The 19,770-nt window shown below is 40.6% G+C and overlaps 2 protein-coding genes across 2 annotated transcripts in view; both read right to left on the reverse strand.

Annotated features, from left to right (window-relative positions):
- Positions 1 to 2,763: 2,763 nt before the first annotated feature.
- Positions 2,764 to 4,440, reverse strand: LOC115232030 (von Willebrand factor A domain-containing protein 5A-like). The gene has a single exon (XM_029801901.1). The coding sequence runs from the start codon at positions 4,438 to 4,440 to the stop codon at positions 2,764 to 2,766; it is 1,677 nt and encodes a 558-aa protein (XP_029657761.1).
- Positions 4,441 to 7,988: 3,548 nt separating this feature from the next.
- Positions 7,989 to 19,770, reverse strand: part of LOC115232036 (von Willebrand factor A domain-containing protein 5A) — a 22,363-nt gene continuing 10,581 nt past the window's right edge. The window contains 2 exon segments of the mRNA XM_036500226.1: positions 7,989 to 8,981; positions 8,984 to 10,569. Of these exon segments, the coding sequence (XP_036356119.1) occupies positions 8,166 to 8,981; positions 8,984 to 10,552 (2,385 nt within the window). The 5' untranslated portion in view covers positions 10,553 to 10,569 and the 3' untranslated portion in view covers positions 7,989 to 8,165.

Genomic DNA, 19,770 nt, shown 5'->3' on the forward strand with positions numbered 1-19,770 from the left:
CGTATACCGGTAGAATGTGTTTATAAAACATCTTTTTCTCTTGGCTTTCTTGAGAGAATTATGTAGTTTGTAAGCTATTTGTTGTTTAATTTCTTGCATTTCGGCAATTTCAACCAATCAATGACGTCTATTGAGGTGAATTTTTTTTTAACCTTGAAATACTGTAAATGTGTGTGTTTCTTTTGATGAAAGGGTGTTTTAAGAGAGATTTGCTATATTTGTAGTAGCTCAAGTTACCAGACACACACACACGTGTGTGTGTGTGTGTGTGTGTGCATGTGTGTTTTGTTGTGGGGAAAAAAATACTTTCTCTCGGAATATTTTGCACGATAATTTTTAAAGAAATCTGGTCATCTTTCTTACTGCCAACCATCCCACTTCAGATTACAATTGTTAATTGTTGGAAGTCAAGTAGACTGAGATGCACATATACTGTTACCGTATAGAGTGGAAGTTCAATACGAAGTCTTGAACTCATTATCCTGTGGTTAGTAACCCATTACCTTAAAGTTGAAACCATTAAGTCTTTAAACATTATTTTGTTTGGTTTTCTTTCGACTGTTGCCATGATGATGTATCGCCTTCAAAAATTTAATTGATCATACTGACCTCAATACGTATTTCAATCTGGCATTTATTTTATAGATCTCTGCTTGATGAACTTCTAACTTGGAGACATAGTGGGACGAATGACTGTGTAGTTGAGAAGTTTGCTTCCCAACCATATGGTTCCATGTTCAGTCGCTTTGCATAGTAGCTTGGGCAAGTGTTTTCTACTATAGCCCCTAGATCAACCACAGATATCTGACTGAATTTGGTAAACGGAAACTGCAGGGTTGTTAATCACAAAATGACCGAAAAGCATGTTCATAAGGTAGAGTTGTTTGCTTCATGTTCCACGTGTGCTAATTCTGCCCGTAAGAAAGAAACAATGTGACTGTAGGTCATTACACCTGGGCAACTATACACCTAAAACCACACTAATAGCTTAGGAGTGAAATTTAGGATTTCACAGTTTTCTGTGAATTGATTTTGATAAAACTTTTCCCAGCTGGTTTGCACACTATAGCAACACTATTGTTTTGTTTTCATTATTTTGCGTAACGTCCTTTCATTTTTTTTTATTTCAGATTCTTCAGTTTTTGGGTGTACCACACTAATAACTTTTAAATGAAAATAGTCTATCTAGACATTTTTCCAGAAAGTGAAGGGGGATCTTTACCTTTTGACTGACAGATTTTAAAAATAATTTTTTGTAACTAAACACTTTCAAACTTCGTATACTGGTAGAATGTGTCACATAAAACATCTTTTAATCTTGGCGTTTTTGAGAAAATTCTGTATTTTGGAAGTTATTTCTTGTTAAAGTTGTCGTATTTTGGTAATTTCAACCAATCAATGACGTGTATTCAGCTGAATAAAATTACTGCTGTTGTTTGTTAACTACAACTATTGGCGTGTTTGTCACTGTTATTTTTGACATTGTTCATGCATTTGTACTGGTTTTAGCTTTAAGGTGTTAGGGTTAGGATTTTAGGGTTAAGGTTTTAGGGTTAGGGTTTTAGAGTTAGGTTTAAGGTTTTAGGGTTAGGGTTGGGGTTTTAGGGTTAGGGTTACGGAAAAAAATGAAAAATGAAGCACGAACAATTATGGTGGTGCTATAAAGTAAACATGCTTCAGATACACTCGTTTATTCATACAAACGTAACTGAGATTAAATATGTCATAAATAAAACGACAAACGAAATATACACTGCCGGAAGTTGTTGATAAGAAACAACAGCATTAATTTTATTCATCTGAATACACGTCATTGATTGGTTGAAATTACCGAAATATGACAACTTTAACAAGAAATAACTTCCAAAATTTGAGAATTTTCTGTGACACATTCTTACCAGTATACGAAGTTTGAAAGTGTTTAGTTACAAAAAATTATTTTTGTTACAAAACTTTACAACCATGATATTTAGGGTTCAGTCCCACAAGACAATACCTTCAGCAAGTGTCTTCTATTATAGCCGAGAGCAGACCAATTCCTTGTGAGTGTGTTTGGTACACAGGAACAGGGTGGAGGCCCATTTTGTGTGTGTGTGTGAGTGTGTTTATTATACCTCCTCATAATTTAGCTGTTCTACCATAGAGACTGATGGAATAACTACCCAATTTTAAAATAAATGAGTTTTGGGGTTGATGTGTTTAACTAAAAAATGCCTTTTAGGTTGTGACTTAGAATGGCTGCAGTCCAACGACCAAAATGAGTTGTGGATAAAAGACGGGATATGGTATACACATAGTTACATTAAAATTCCGATTCACAAAACGTGTACAGGGCCAGAAATGTGTGTAGAGTATGTAATTGATTTAATCAATTTTATTTCTTAATTGGCCATTCTTTTATGGACATCAAAAGCATAAAAAGCAAAGCCAAGATTGGTGACTATTGCACCTACAGCTAAAAAAAGAAAAAAATCAAATAATTCAGTTCCATGCAGAGTTAAATGTTCAGTACTCAGTTTGAATGTCTTTAAACTTCATATATTCATATTGCACACAGAAAATAACACAAGTTCAATAAATATAAGGATTATGGTTTTATATTTTATTATATTTTACAGCTGTATAGATATATAAAATATTTGTTTATTGATCTGTTACAGGAATTAGCTGAGTAAAAGTAATGATATACAAGTTAAAATGTTAAGGTATTTTTCTCAGTTATACAGTAGTGAAAGTCTTAAAATATGAAATAAACAGAAATTGTTAGGCAACCATTTTGTTTTTTATGAAGTTTGTAGCTTTTTCTAGTAACTTCTCTGAATACAGTGGTTGTATATTCTGAGATTCCAGCCACACAATTGCTTTCTTTTCAATAAATTCCCATTCACAGTGCTGGGAAGCTAATTTTTCTCTTAGTACAGCAACAACAAGAGCTGTAGCCCATACTTTATCACTAACAGATGGATTCTCATCGTTCAGATCCTTAAGAGAAATATTGAGAGCTTGAGCCAATTGATCATCTAGATTCCAGAAAACAGAGAAAGCTTGTAGATCAACCAAACCTGTTAAAATGTCCTTAATTGTTCCCTTTGAAGAGGTTAAGTCTGAGTGAGGTGACTGTCTTGAATTCTCAGCATTTATACTTAAGGAATTATTTATGGAAGCATACATTCCAGCTATATCTTCTCTCGGACGTACTGGCATTGGCATAGAGTGTTGTAAAACTCTGTTGTAAAACTTACGGAACATTCTTACTATTGCAGGAACATTCTTACTACGAGAACGCCTGGCTTTAGGTGTAAATGCCCTAGAGACTGTTTGAATAGCAACTGGAACATGTTCATCCAAAGCAACAAAACTTGTGTACTTTGAAACTAAATTAGCCATTGTACCCAAATCGATAATCTCTGATTTTATTTCATCACCTTTACCCAAATCTTCATTTAATTCCAATTCCTGTATTTTCCTTTTCACACAAAGACGGTGTATTGTCATTTCCTTATTATTCTGTCCCAACAACCTTGCTTCAAAATCAAGTGAAAAGTCTGATTCACCAATTTTACCACAAAGATTCAATTTCACATTTTTGCAACTAGTCTCAGCTTCATGCAAAACTAGATAAAGGATTAAATTTTCTTCACTGAAAATACATGGCAGCCTTTCTGGAACTGAAATAAAGGATAATTCTTTATTGTTTTCACCATGTTTAGCAGAGAGACAAACCGAAGATACAAATGGTTGCATTGACAATTTTAATAAACGCATAACTTTTGCCTTAAGGTTGTCGTTTGTCATCACAAACTCTGCTTGTCCCTTCCCTGCGCGGGCAATACCTTTGACCAATTCTGTAGAAGCTCCAGAACCAATACCAATTGTGAAGTATCGTGTGTTGTTTACTTGTGACTTGACCAATTGAATGACATCGTTTGTGCTGTAGACTTCACCATCAGTTATTAAGAATACTTGTCGATGGAAATTTTGAAATGGTTTTTTGTCAGAGAGTGATTTCAGTGCACTAAGAATTTCTGTTCCTCCTGAAGCATATAGATTTTTCTGGAATTTCAATGCTTCATTCAGAGAATCTTCACTATATTCTTGGCTTCCTTCTTTGAACAGAAATTCAAAATCATTATTGAAGCTGATAGCATTAAATGAGCAACCCAAAGGTAAACCTTTTAAGAAAAGTAACAAGGTATCTTTTGCTGCTTCAATTTTCTCTCCACTCATGCTTCCTGAGCAATCAATAACAAAAATATAGTCATTAGCGGCAGATTGTTTTACTTGCGGAAGTTCTGGAAACACATTTATCATCATAATATCTTTAGAAAACATTCCTTTAGAATTCTCATCTCCTTTCTCTAAAATTACTTGTGGTTTTTCTACATCTTCATAGTACACTTGCAGAAGAAGGTCTTTCTCAAAATTGAATTCCTTTGCCATTCTCACAGTAGCATGACACTTGTTATCCTGATATTCCACGTTAACTGGATGTTCTGATTTGATGTCTTTGATTTGTGAATTCCAGTTGACGGAGGCATTGAAACTAAACTCTTGGTTTAGGTGCATTTTGATAATTTTCATCTGCAGGTTTAAGACCATATCTGGGATTAAGCACAAATGGCATATGAAATTTCACTGCCCCATCAACTTCACAAGAAAGTTCAGAAACAAGGCATATTTGTAAATGGATCTTTTCATTTGCTGGAATATTACCTAAACTATACTCAAAAATATCGCCAGATGTACTTGTCTCTCGCAACAAAATGGCAGACTGACCTTTATCTACAGCTTCTTTGTATTCCTTTTTGGCAACATCTTTGTCTTTAGATTTGGCAACTAAATGGACATCACCAATTTTAGCTTCGAATTTATATACGGCACTGTCTTCTTCCACAGGGAAAACAAACTTAGCTTCTGTTTTGTGTTGGCTTTCATTTATATATTCAGCCTCGATGTTGACGTGTGACGTAAAACCATTAATGGAAATCGTGTGTGTGGCATAGAGAAGAGAAACCTTTGTTTTATTTTCACAGATGATTCCAAATACCATTAAACAATCCATATTGTATTTAAAATACCTGTATAGAAAAAAAATAAACAAAAATTAATGCAAAAAACCCCCAAAAATGGAATTATTGAGGATCCTGATGATAATTACATGTAAAGATCAAAATAGGAAAAAAATTCATATATAAATATGGCATGTTAGTCATGATTGCCACTTGTAACATGTCACCTAGTACAGTCTGTACCATATCTGAACTGTCAACGACTAAACTGGCAAAAACACCAAGAGTGCTTGGTGGGTAGGATGCTATCTGGATGCATTGAAGGATGTAAAATCTGTCAAAGACCTGCCAAAGGTTTGGTGAAGTGAAGAGAGGCACAGGCCATTCAATTACATAAAATTTATATACATTGATCCCTTGCTACTACGCAGTTCAACTATCGCAGATTTTTAAAATATATATATATGAACACCTAAAATTTTTCATTTAATCCATTAAAATATTAATAATAAATATTATTTACTAGTCTAGGAACAACAAAACAAGCATAAAATAGCAAAAAAGCATATACAGGGGTATTTGAACTTAAGACAGGCTGTGATTGGTGCAATGGAGAGAGATGATGAATTGCAGCTTTCTATTTTGTAATCTGGCCTGTGATTGGTGCTTTGTCTGACGCTCAGATCTGCAGCATCTTCCCTTTCGCGGCCATTTCGCTTCAGGCTTTCTCGCTTAGTGGTTTACTGTACTATTTTACGCTGTGCAGTGTGTAATTCTTTTTGTTTCTTTGTGTTGAATTTTGCATTTTCATCCCCTGCAATGGCTCCCAAGCGTGCTGCTTCTTCCAAGGCTGATACTGAGCCTAAATGCAAACGAAGAATGATGTCGATTGCTGAGAAGGTGAAACTTCTGGATATGTTGAAGGAAGGGAGAACTTTCGCTGCCATTTTAGCGTGAACAGATCCACTGTTCACTACATCAAGAAGGATGAGGCTAACATTAGGAAAACGGCTGCCATCACCTTTAATATGTCGGTGAAGACATTTGACTTTGCTAACACTGAATATGGATTCCATAAGTTTTGTGATAAAACTCTTCCAACATATTCCTGTGTCTTACAACACTACCCAACAAGTTGTACATTTGGTCTTTAGAGTTTGTTCTATATTATCCCATCATGAAACTAAAATGGATTCATCATAATTTTCATTCTTTTACGCGTTTCAGTTATTAAACTCCAACCATACTGGGGCACTGACTTGAAGATGTGAGTAGAGCAAATCTCTTAACAGAAATCCAGAATAAGATGTACACATAAATGTCAAGGCTTTTCAAATAGTTTCTAATATCATAAGAATGATAGTAATGATGAACCAAGATAAAATACAGATGTGATAAACGTAGGATAGAGTTTTATACAATTATTTGTCTCAGATATTTATTTATTAAACCCTGTTTCTTTAAAGAATTTCTAATGACAAAAGATGAGTCTATCGTGAATATTGTCGTGCCACCTTCCTTGAAACTGGAAGGAAGAACCATTTTCATTGTACTTGTGGCTATAGTGAAAGAATGTGTATGTGTATTATTTGAAGAGGAAGGTGAGAGTAGAGAGGGAAGTTTTGTCTAGTGAATGTTTAAAAAAAAGATGGGTGAATGTAGCAAGGATGGCATGTGTGAATGACAGAGCCAGCTTGAGCATAATCCTACGAACCAAAAAAAAAAAAGGGGAAAAGAGAGCCACTTACTGTAATGTGTTTATTTTTGCATGACACTATTGCCGAAGGTTTTCGTGGTCTTTTCTGTAGGCTTTTCTTTCCATGGATAAACTTAATCTGTTTTCTCTTTTTACATTGACATTTCTGTGATACACGATCCCTATTGATTACACTCCCACCACCATTTTTTTTTTTCACGATCCCTTTTGATCGGAATTCGACCAACTTTTTTTTCTTCTTTTCTTCTTCTTCCCCAAAAGAAAAGCTCTACTTTGTATTTTTTCCCCTCTGTATTTCAGTCCTGTGTGGCCAGTAAAGAAACATATAATGACCGAAGACAATGTGAACCTACAGCTAAATAATGATTGTTTTCCTCAATTTAGTAGTGTTAAATGCTGAGAACTCTGTTTAAATATCTCTAACTAATTCTCTACCATATCTCTGCTGAATTGCATTGCCTTTGTTCCAATTAATTTTCAAAATAATGAAGAATTTAGTGATATAACTTTGTCATTATTAAGCTGGTGTTTTAGGGCAGCAAGCTGGCAGAATCTTTAGCACCCTGGGCAAAATGCTTTGCGGTATTTCATCTGTCATCACATTCTAAGTTCAAATTCTACCAAGGTCGACTTTGCTCATCATCCTTTCGGGGTCGATCAAATAAGTACCAGTTACGTACTGGGGTCGATGTAATCGACTTAATCTCTTCCCACAAATTTGAGGCCTTGTACTTCCAGTAGAAAGGATTACTAAACTGGTGTTTGGGACATAAATTAGAATAATATTTTGATGGAAGGTTACAATTTAGATAACATAAAAGTAAGAAGTTTGTCACAGAACCTGCAAAGTCTTGGAAATATATTCACACTTGATACACACAAAAAAAAATAAATAATAATAATAACACAAAATCAACAATTACAGGATTATGTTACGTTCATATATTTGATGAGCAAGATTTTTTTATGTGAAGTTGTGTGTTGAAACATAGACGCACATAGAGATATACACATGCGCAAATGAAGACACATACAATAGAAACACAAAATGGCTGACAGTTAGTAAGGTGAGACACAAATAAGAAAGAAGAAAGCAAAGGACCACTGATGTGGTCACAGGAGTGTGACGAAAGAACTCTGGCCGAAATAAGATTAAGATTAATGTAAAAAATAAATAACACTGAAGCAAAGTAACACCAAATATATAGTGCGTGTGTTTTTATTGGCTAAACTGGCAAAATGACCATTCCGAAATACAACAATATAGGATTATGGCTTTATATTTTATTATATTTTATAGCTGTATAGATATATGAAATATTTGTTTACAGATATTTTAGAGGAATTAGTAAAGTATTGATATATAAGTTAAAATGTTAAGGTATTTTTCTCAGTTATACAGTAGTGAAAGTTTTAATATATGAAATAAACAGAAATCGCTAGGCAACCATTTTGTTTTTTATGAAGTTTGTAGCTTTTTCTAGTAACTTCTCTGAATTCATTGGTTGTATATTCTGAGATTCCAGCCACTCAATTGCTTTCTTTTCCATTAATTCCCATTCACAATGCTGGGAAGCTAATTTTTCTCTTAGTACAGCAACAACAAGAGCTGTAGCCCATACTTTATCACTAATAGATGGATTCTCTTTGTTCAGATCCTTAAGAGAAATACTGAGAGCTTGAGCCAACTGATCGTCTAGATTCCAGAAACCAGAGAAAGCTTGTAGACCAACCAAACATGTTAAAATATCTTTATTTGTTGACCCAGAAGACATAAAGGATTCCTCATCAGTCACACGTCGTACTTTAAATGGGGGAGGCATGCAACTTGAATCCACAGAATCAGCACCAAAAGAATCACCATCATCAGAGTCATCCTCCAATTCATCATCAATGTCATCTACTCTTTCAGCAACTACAGAATTTTGATTGTATGCTTGTGGTGAAGCTAAACACATCATTGGCATGCAACGCCTTTTCATAAATTCTGGAACATGTTTCTTCACACCAAACGCTTTTATTCGTGACGAAGAAACATAACCACACATGGCACTACGTGTTGGAGCTACCAGAGAGGCCATTTGAAAATCCAATCGAACATGTTCATCCAAACCAACAAAACTTGTGTACTTTGAAACTAAATTAGCCATTGTACCCAAATCGATAATCTCTGATTTTATTTCATCACCTTTACCCAAATCTTCATTTAATTCCAATTCCTGTATTTTCTTTTCACACAAAGACGGTGTATTGTCATTTCCTTATTATTCTGTCCCAACAGACTTGCTTCAAAATCAAGTGAAAAGTCTGTTTCACCAATTTTACCACAAAGATTCAATTTCACATTTTTGCAACTAGTCTCAGCTTCATGCAAAACTAGATACAGGATTAATTTTTCTTCACTGAAAATACATGGCAGCCTTTCTGGAACTGAAATAAAGGATAATTCTTTATTGTTTTCACCATGTTTAGCAGAGAGACAAACCGAAGATACAAATGGTTGCATTGACAATTTTAATAAACGCATAACTTTTGCCTTAAGGTTGTCATTTGTCATCACAAACTCTGCTTGTCCCTTCCCTGCGCGGGCAATACCTTTGACCAATTCTGTAGAAGCTCCAGAACCAATACCAATTGTGAAGTATCGTGTGTTGTTTACTTGTGACTTGACCAATTGAATGACATCGTTTGTGTTGTAGACTTCACCATCAGTTATTAAGAATGCTTGTCGATGGAAATTTTGAAATGGTTTTTTGACAGAGAGTGATTTCAGTGCACTAAGAATTTCTGTCCCTCCCGAAGCAAATAGATTTTTCTGGAATTTCAATGCTTCATTCAGAGAATCTTCACTATATTCTCGGCTTCCTTCTTTGAACAGAAATTCAAAATCATTATTGAAGCTGATAACATTAAATGAGCAACCCAAAGGTAAACTTTTTAAGAAAAGTAACAAAGTATCTTTTGCTGCTTCAATTTTCTCTCCACTCATGCTTCCTGAGCGATCAATAACAAAAATATAATCATTAGCGGCAGTTTGTTTTACTTGCGGAAGTTCTGGAAACACATTTATCATCATAATATCTTTAGAAAACATTCCTTTAGAATTCTCATCTCCTTTCTCTAAAATTACTTGTGGTTTTTCTACATCTTCATAGTACACTTGCAGAAGAAGGTCTTTCTCAAAATTGAATTCCTTTGCCATTCTCACAGTAGCATGACACTTGTTATCCTGATATTCCACGTTAACTGGATGTTCTGATTTGATGTCTTTGATTTGTGAATTCCAGTTGACGGAGGCATTGAAACTAAACTCTTTTGGTTTAGGTGCATTTTGATAATTTTCATCTGCAGGTTTAAGACCATATCTGGGATTAAGCACAAATGGCATATGAAATTTCACTGCCCCATCAACTTCACAAGAAAGTTCAGAAACAAGGCATATTTGTAAACGGATCTTTTCATTTGCTGGAATATTACCTAAACTATACTCAAAAATATCGCCAGATGTACTTGTCTCTCGCAACAAAATGGCAGACTGACCTTTATCTACAGCTTGTTTGTATTCCTTTTTGGCAACATCTTTGTCTTTAGATTTGGCAACTAAATGGACATCACCAATTTTAGCTTCGAATTTATATACGGCACTGTCTTCTTCCACAGGGAAAACAAACTTAGCTTCTGTCTTGTGTTGGCTTTCATTTATATATTCAGCCTCGATGTTGACGTGTGACGTAAAACCATTAATGGAAATCGTGTGTGTGGCATAGAGAAGAGAAACCTTTGTTTTATTTTCACAGATGATTCCAAATACCATTAGTCTATTCATGTTTGCAATGAAAGTGCTAGATAAAATAGAAGGAGAAACATCTTATTTAGAAATGATATATACATGTTGCATTTAAAAGGTTATTTTATTTTTGGTGAGAGATGATAGTGCTAAGTAAATATGACTTCTAATTGCCAGGTCCATTGACAGCAGTTATCCTGATAATGTTCTTGGAGGTGCACATGTATGTGTGTGTGGAAGTATGAAGAATCTATTACCACTGCTGTTGCTGCTACAACTCCTACTACTACAAAAAGTACTGTTGCCACTGGTTGTGCCCTTGTGCTGGTGAATGAGGTAGAGATGGTACACAAATGATGACAATGTTGTCAGAGACAATCATATTTTGCTCCAGCTTGACCTTGTTCCTCCACAATGATAGTGAAAAGTGTATTGCCCATGACAATCCCATCTCTGTACATGCACAGCTTATCTAGTTCTACATTATATAGTGTGATCCTCCTCATTTAGAGATGGCTGAGTGTGATATGAGGGAGAATTTGTTACTGTTTCTTGTTGGTATGTTATTGTTGTTGAAACTTAAGTCAAACCTAAACAGACAAAACTATAATAAAAATAAATTCTAGTCACAATCAAGCCATCTCTCATGACACAGTTTATCTTAGACTATATCATCCTATGTGTTCTTCCTATGTTTTAAAGACTGCAGGTCATGACTTGAGAGAGGTGCTTGTTACTTATAGCAGGTCAATAAACCCCATAGTGTATATTGAATTGGCTCATTATGTTTACTGTTGTTGTTGTTGTTATCATCATCATTATCATCATCATCAAAGCGGCAAACTCGCAGAATCGTTAGCATGCTGGGTGAAATGCTTAGCCGTATTTTGTCTGCTGCTATGTTCTGATTTCAAATTCTGGTCAACTTTGTTTTTCATCCTTTCCGAGTCGATAAATTAAGTACCAGTTAAACACTGGGGTCAATGTAATCAACTAGTCCCCTCCCACTAAATTTCAGGATTATTATTATTATTATGTGAAGGTGCAAGGCTCAGTGGTTAGAGCATCGAGCTTACAATCGTGAGGTTGTGAGTTCAAATCCTGGAGCGGGCTGCGTGTTGTGTTCTTGAGCAAGACACTTTATTTCACGTTGCTCTAGTTCACTGAGCTGTAGAAATGAGTTGTGACGTCACAGGTGCCAAGCTGTAATGGCCTTTGCCTTTCCCTTGGATAACACTGGTGGTGTGGAGAGGGGAGGCTGGTATGCATGGGCGACTGCCGGTCTTCCATAAACAACCTTGCCCGGACTTGTGCCTGAGAGGGTAACTTTCAAGGTGCAATCCCATGGTCAGTCATGACCGAAGAGGGTCTCAGCTCAGCATTATTATTATTATCATAATTATTATTAAGGCAGTGAGCAGGCAGAATCGTTAGCATACCAGGCGAAATGCTAACCAGTATTTTACTTGTCTTCACAGTCTGAGTTTAAATTCTGCCAAGGTTGGCTTTGCCTTTCATCCTCTTAGGGTCAATAAAATAAGTACCAGTTGATCATCGGTGTTTACATTGATCACTGGAGTCGATGTAGTGTACTTCCCCTTTCCCTGAAAACTGCTGGCCTTGTGCCAAAATTTGAAACTATTATCATTTTTTGTCAGGGCATGGATTGGTAGAATCACTGGCGCATGGGGTAAAATGTTATGTGTTGTTTCTTCTGGCTCTTTATGTCCTGAGTTCAAATCCCACCAAGGTCAATTTTGCCTTTATTCTTTCAGATTCAACAAAATCAAGAAACAGTTAAATACTGGTGTCCATGGTACCAATTAAGCCCCTTCTACTCCCATTTCAAAATTTCAGGCCCTTTGCCCACATTAGAAATTATGATTTGTATTAATTATTATCTCGTCAGTGATGAGTGAGCAGACTCGTTAGAATGTTGAACAAAATATTTAGTGGTATTTCATTCAGCTCTTTATTTTCTGAATTGAAATTTTGCTGAGGTCAGCTTGGCCTTCCATGTAGTGGAGGGTTGAGAAATCCAAGTACCAGTCATGTATTGAGGTTAATGTAACCAATAATCTCCTGCCACTAAAACTGCTGGCCTTGTGCCAAAATCTGAAATCATTATCTGTGGTAGTAGTAGTAGTAGTAGTAGTAGTAGTAGTAGCAGTAGTAGTACAAATGGGAGTAGTAGAAGCAGCAGCTTTAGTCATTTTTATTTTAGCTCAGACATGATTAAGGTAACCTAATTTCAAAGGTATTCTAACCATTAAAATCCTGTCTTTTTGTTAATTGAAGGAGGCTTGGCACTAGTTCTAGCATGTTGAGTGACTACATAGCATAAGAATGAAAGTAATTTTAAGGAATGCTCTCAAAAGCTATTCAAATAAACTGATATTGCCCTCAAATTTCGAAATGCATAAAAATACAGCAATCGGTCATAGACTCATGTCATGTATTAATTATATATACTCTTCTACTTGTTTCAGTCATTTGACTGTGGCCATGCTGGAGCACCGCCTTAAGTCGAACAAATCGACCCCAGGACTTATTCTTTGTAAGCCTAGTACTTATTCTATTGGTCTCTTTTGCTGAACTGCTAAGTTACGGGGATGTAAACACACCACCATCGGTTGTCAAGCTATGTTGGGGAGAACAAACACAAACACATAAACACTCACACAAGTATACATATATATATATATATACGACGGGCTTAGTTTCCATCTACCAAATCCACTCACAAGGCTTTGGTTGGCCCGAGGCTATAGTAGAAGGCACTTGCCCGAGGTGCCATGCAGTGGGAATGAACCTGGAACCATGTGGTTGGTAAGCAAACTACTTAGCTCACAGCCACTCCTGCACCTATATAAAAAATGAAATATGCAGCATGTTGACAGAGCAGCTAACTGGCTTCCATACCAGTGGCACATAAAAAGCACCATTCGCGTGTGATCGTTACCAGTATTGCCTTACTAGCACTTGTGCGCGTGCTAGTAGGGTGCCAAGAGCACCATCCGAGTGTGATTGTTGCCACAGGGCACCATTCATGCATGAACGTTACCAGCGCGGCCTTACTGGCACCTGTGCCGGTAGCACGTGTAAAAAGATTCGAGCGAGGTCATTGCCAGTACCGCCTGACTGGCCTCCGTGCAGATGGCATGTAAAAAGCACTCACTACACTCTCGGAGTGGTTGGCGTTAGGAATGGCATCCAGCTGTAGAAACTCTGCCAGATCAAGATTGGAGCCCGGTGCAGCCATCTGGTTTGCCAGCCCTCAGTCAAAATCGTCCAACCCGTGCTAGCATGGAAAGCGGACGTTAAACGATAATGATGATGATGATGTGAATTTCGTGCGCAGAAACTGTGTGGAAGCCATCTTTGTGTCTGAGTATAATATATATATGAATATATGTGTGTGTGTTTGTGTGTATGAGCACAGGTGTAGCTGTGTGGTAAGAAGTTTGCTTCCCAACCATATGCTTCTAGGTTCAGTCCCACAGGGTGGAACATTTGAGCAAATGTCTTCTACTATAGCCTCGGGGACAAGTGAAGCCTAATAAGTGGATTTGGTAGACAGAATCAGAAAGAAGCACAGTGTGTGTATGTGTGTGTGAGAGAGAGAGTATTTCTTTATTCACCATAAGGTTGAGAAAAAGAGGGGACAAAACAAACGTTGGGGTCAGGGTATCGAATGAGACGAAACGTATGAATAAACAAACAATTAAAATCTATACAATTAAATGAGAATGAGTGAATAACAAAAAATGAAGCAGAGGACGCAGTTGACCCCACAAACCCCATACTCACACTGAAGACTTTGCTTTCTCCTTTTTTACATTCTCAATTAAACAGGTTCTTTCACTCGCAACATATTTGCTATAGACTTCTATCTTTTACGAAACACACTTTGCGACAGGCATTTCTTCTCCAGCCTTATTTTCCGTTTCATGTGGAAAACGAAAAAGTTGATTAGCTGGAGACTGGAGATAAACATGCCTGTTGCAATTCCTTTTACTCTCGTCTTCTTTCACCATAGCAACTACCGAGAGAAAACAGGCTCGCTCCTCCCTAAGAGTCCGTGTATCTCCTTTTGTCCTCCACCACAACTGGTGTTTGTTTGCTTAAGTGTATGTAACTTAGCAGTTCGACAAAATAACCAACAGAATGAGAACCAGGGTTAAACAAAAAATATTGGAGTCAATTCGTTTGGCTAAAATCTCTTCAAGATGGTGCCCCAGTGTGGAATGACGTCAGCAGCTGGACGTCAGCAGCCGGGTGCGTTGACCGGAAGCTAGGGCAACCGGAAGGGGTCAGCGTCAGGCGTGCGCAGGGAGCGGGGAATTGCGCCCTTTCCAACGTGGGTCGTGGAGGTGACAAGACGTGTGAGGACGTCGCTAAGGGTTTGGGCTAGCAGCTGCTATCGTTAGTGTTCGGGTCGGGGCTGTGTGGAAGGACTAGTCACCGCTGGAGGGTCTCCGTCACTAAGAAGAGAAGGTAGGTGCCTCTATATTCAAATCGCGCACACACTACAAGCTATTTCGGCCATTCTTAAACATTTACATTGTTTTCAACACGATGTCCGCAAAAATTAGGATCGCCAGTGACGTCATCAGACCTTTTAATAGCGAAGGCGATGTAGTGGCCTGGATTCGCAAAATCAGGCTGGTGGCAAGACTGCAGGGCATAAGCGACGTGGCGAGTCTTATGGCGCTGTATTTAGAAGGGAGTGCGTTAACGCTATACCTAGAGATGGATGAAGAGGAACGGCTCAGCGAGGAGAATATAGAGCGACGCTTGTGTGATGCCTACACGGAATGCGAGTACACAGCTTTTGCTAAGCTAGGTGCAATCAGGTGGACGGGAGGCCAAGTGGATGACTTTGCATCAGAAGTTAGAAGGCTGGCGACTCTGGCCGGGTTTGCGGGAGAGGGACTGGAGAGAGCAGCCCGATTGGCGTTCGTGAATGGGTTCCCCGACGATGTAGGGATTCACCTACAACGACTGCCCGGGGTTAAAAAGATGCCGTTGAGCGAACTTGTAGCTCAGGCTCGCGTGTTGACGAGACACTCTGGGCGGAAGGCGATAGCGATGGCGGTGACGGAGGCGCGTAAAGACGGACGACGTCCCGAGAAAGAGGTACAGAAGCTTACCGTGCAACGACAGCGGCCGTTCTCAGGACGGTGTTTTAGATGCCAGGGACCACACATGGCGCGGGACTGTATGCAGCCGGGGCCCGTTTGCTATCGATGCAGGCAGACAGGGCACATTGCCCGTGATTGCGACCAGGGAAACGACCGCGGGGAAATTGCTGCTTCTCGAACTTTCCCCTCAAATGAGTAGAGGTGCTATTGGAGACACTGCCATTGATTGACGTGGAGGCCGAGGGGGAGACGTTCAAGGCCCTTGTGGATACGGGCTGTACGACCACCCTGGTGACTTAGAGGGTGACGAAGGAATGGAACGGGGTGAGTAGTGTCCGGGCGGTCGACGGCAGTGAAATCCGTTGCAGAGGCAGCAGCAAGGTAGAGATAGTGGTGCGCGGCACGACGCTAAGGCTGCAGGCAATTGTGGCCGAACGCATGATAGATGGAGTTGACGTGGTGATGGGGATGGATGCCATCAACTGCCTCGGTGGCGTCAGTGTTGTGGGAAATGAGGTCATGTTCGGAAGCGTGGGGGCGTCGTGCACTGCAAGTCAGGATCGCCAGAGAGAGCAGAGCCCCGCGAGGGACTGCGCAGCTTACACCATCGAGGACAAAGACTTTCAGGCTGCGTTCGATGGTCAGCGGTGGACGATAGAGTGGCGATGGAAGGACGGGCCCCCGACGCTGGAGAACAGGGTGAGCTGTTACCAGCATACCCTGAAAGGCCACGCCAGAGTCGAGTTTGAAGACGAGGTGGAGAGGTGGATCGAGGAAGGGGTCCTTGTCCCTTGGAAGGAGGAGGTAGCGGGCGGAGTGCTACTCCTGATGGCGGTGGTGCAGCCTACGAAGGGAAAAGTCAGACCGGTGCTGGACTTCAGGGAGCTAAACCAGCACATATCGTGTCACACGGGAGGTGAGGCGACAGACGTTTCTGGCGAGGCATTACGTAAGTGGAGACAGTCGACTGAGGCAGCGACGATTGTCGACTTGAGATCGGCATACTTGCAGCTCCATGTGAGCGACAAACTGTGGCGATATCAGCTTGTGCGGTACAAGGGCCGGACGTTCTGTCTAACCAGGCTGGGTTTCGGGCTGAATTCCGCTCCGAAGATCATGGCGGCAGTGCTTAGGTCCGTCCTAGGGAAAGACGGCAAGATTAGAAAGGCCACCAGCTCCTACATTGACGACATTTTGGTGGACGAAACTGTAGTGCCAGCCGACGAGGTAGTTAGACATCTGGAGGAGTTCGGACTGATTGCTAAGCCACCGGAGTCGATTGAAGGGGGAGCCGCGCTGGGGCTGAAGCTGCGAAGAGTTGGATCAGGTGAATTGGTGTTCTGGAGAGGAAATGAAATCCCAGAGCTGAGTTCCAGCGTCAGCAGGAGAGAGCTGTTCTCGGTGTGTGGGAAGTTGGTCGGTCACTACCCGATCGCTGGATGGCTGCGCACGGCGTGTAGTTACACCAAGAGACGAGCAGAAGGAGAGAGGTGGGGCGACAAGGTGGGAGAAGGGACGGTGGCGATGATGCAGGAAATCCTAGAGAGGACAAGAGCGGAAGACCCGGTCGGGGGGAACTGGTACGTGCCCAAGACGAAATGCGGGACTGTCTGGTGTGATGCTAGCAGTATAGCGATAGGGGTGGTATTGGCAATCGAAGGCACTGCGGTGGAGGACGCGGCCTGGCTTTGGAAAGCAGATGATTTCAACCACATCAATGTCGCCGAATTAGACGCGCTGCTGAAAGGGGTGAACTTGGCCTTGAAATGGGGGCTGCGCACAATTGAAATCCGGACGGATTCGGCCACTGTGCTTGGCTGGGTAGGATCGGTGATCACCGGTGACAGGAGAGTGCGGACGAAAGGTGCTGTGGAGATGTTAGTGAAGCGCCGTCTAGGAGTTCTAGGTGAATTGATCGCCGAGTTCGGACTGAAGCTGAACGTGGTTTTCGAGCCTTCGGAGAAAAACAGGGCGGACGTACTGACCAGGGTGAAAAGAGCGTGGTTGGAAGAACTGGAGGAGGCCCGGAAAGGGATAGCTGTGGCGTGTTGGTTGGATGACTCTGAACTGAAGAAACTGCATGATATGCATCACCTGGGTGTGGACAGGACCCTGTATCTGGCAAAAAAAATTGATGCTGACGTCACTAGGAGAAGCGTCCGGAAGGTGGTCGGGAGCTGTGACAGGTGTCAGTCCATCAACCCTGCTCCGTGTGGGCATGAACAGGGAAGCCTTTCCGTGGAGCAGGACTGGAAAAGGCTAGCTGTGGATGTGACACACTACCGTCAGCAAATGTACCTCTCCATGATCGACTGCGGGCCGGGCCGGCTGGCCATTTGGAGGAGTTGAGATCGGGCATTGCTGACGAGATTGCGCAGATCCTGAACAGGATATTTTTAGAGAGAGGTCCCGTGGAAGAACTACTGATGGACAACTGGGCAGCGTTTCGTTCGGAAGCATTGAGGGTTATGCTTGATCGGTGGAATGTGCGACGCTTGTTCAGAGCAGCGTATAGGCTGAGCGGTAACGGGATCGTGGAGAGGCACCATCGGACAGTCAAGGCCATAGCGGAAAGAGGGTACATTTCGCCACTTGAAGCAGTTTTTTTGGTACAACTTGTCTCCCCGATCTGGACAAGCTGAGGAATCTGTGCTGCAGAGAGCTGTGTTCAAATATGAATGGAGGCACCCGAGCAAAGTGCCGGAGGGTCACGAGGAAGAGAAGGGACCCGTTCGCGTGAAAATAGGGGAGGAAGTCTGGGTCAAGCCACCAAAGGCGCGCTGTACGTCTCAATGGAGCAGAGGAACGGTGACGGCGATCAATTCCAGAAGCAACGTATCCGTAGATGGAACACCACGACACGTCTTGGACCTTCGCAAGATTGTTGCTTCAACGGACGATGATTCTGGAGAGGGGGAGAACGAGGAGCCCAGCTTCAGAAGATCTCGACGAGCAAGGCGCTCTCCCGGTTGGATGGTGGACTACAACATGGAGCGGAGAGATTGTGATCTTTAAGATCAGGGTGGCGTGTGGGATGACGTCAGCAGCCGGGTGCGTTGACCGGAAGCTAGGGCAACCGGAAGGGGCCAGCGTCAGGCGTGCGCAGGGAGCGGGGAATTGCGCCCTTTCCAACGTGGGTCGTGGAGGTGACAAGATGTGTGAGGACGTCGCTAAGGGTTTGGGCTAGCAGCTGCTATCGTTAGTGTTCGGGTCGGGGCTGTGTGGAAGGACTAGTCACCGTTGGAGGGTCTCCGTCACTAAGAAGAGAAGGTAGGTGCCTCTATATTCAAATCGCGCACACACTACACCCAGTATGGCCACAGTCTAATGACTGAAGCAAATGTATATATATATATAAATATGAGGTAACAAACAAAGGAAAAAATTCCTTCAAAGGTATGTGTAAAACATCCAATTCACTTGTATGTTGGTTGAATACCACATAAATATGGGTATAATGTAAATTACGTATAATAAATTAAATAGAGAGTTACAAATGACAATCAAATAATTTATTTATATCATAATATAACATAATATACTATGAATATAATATAAGAAACAATCATTTAAAAAAACAAAATAGCCAACAATTTGTTTCGACTTATATACATTTTTTAATATATAAACAATTCAATTCCCTTATATATAAGCCTCATCAGGGCAACTGGTGTGTAGAAAGACTTCTTCAGTGTTATGTGTCATGTCTTCAATATTTTGAAGAATTGTATTATTCGGAAGTGAAATATTTTCAGTCCCGCATCACTGCGTCTTGTTCCATCATTTCGCTCGCTTTCTCTTTTTATTCTACTCGCTGGCATTCATTATTGTTAGGCCCTCAAAAGCGGCGAGCTGGTAGAATCGTTAGGATGCTGCACAAATATATTAGCAGTATTTCTTCCGGTGAAGGTGTATGGTTCAGTGGTTAAAGCGTCGATCTTACGACCATGAGGTTGTGAGTTCGAGTCCCAGACCGGGCTGCATGTTGTGTTCTTGAGCAAGACACTTTATTTCGCGTTGCTCCACTTCACTCAGCTGTAGAAATGAGTTGCGACGTCACAGGTGCCAAGCTGTATCAGCCCCTTTGCCTTTCCCTTGGATAACACTGGTGGC

The sequence above is a fragment of the Octopus sinensis genome, unplaced genomic scaffold (assembly GCF_006345805.1).
Source record: "Octopus sinensis unplaced genomic scaffold, ASM634580v1 Contig19123_ERROPOS200000, whole genome shotgun sequence".
NCBI classification, from domain to species: Eukaryota; Metazoa; Mollusca; class Cephalopoda; order Octopoda; family Octopodidae; genus Octopus; species Octopus sinensis.

Excerpts from the sequence above, each read along its gene's own strand:
- LOC115232030 (XM_029801901.1), bottom strand. The coding sequence starts at position 4,440 with ATGGCAAAGGAATTCAATTTTGAGAAAGACCTTCTTCTGCAAGTGTAC.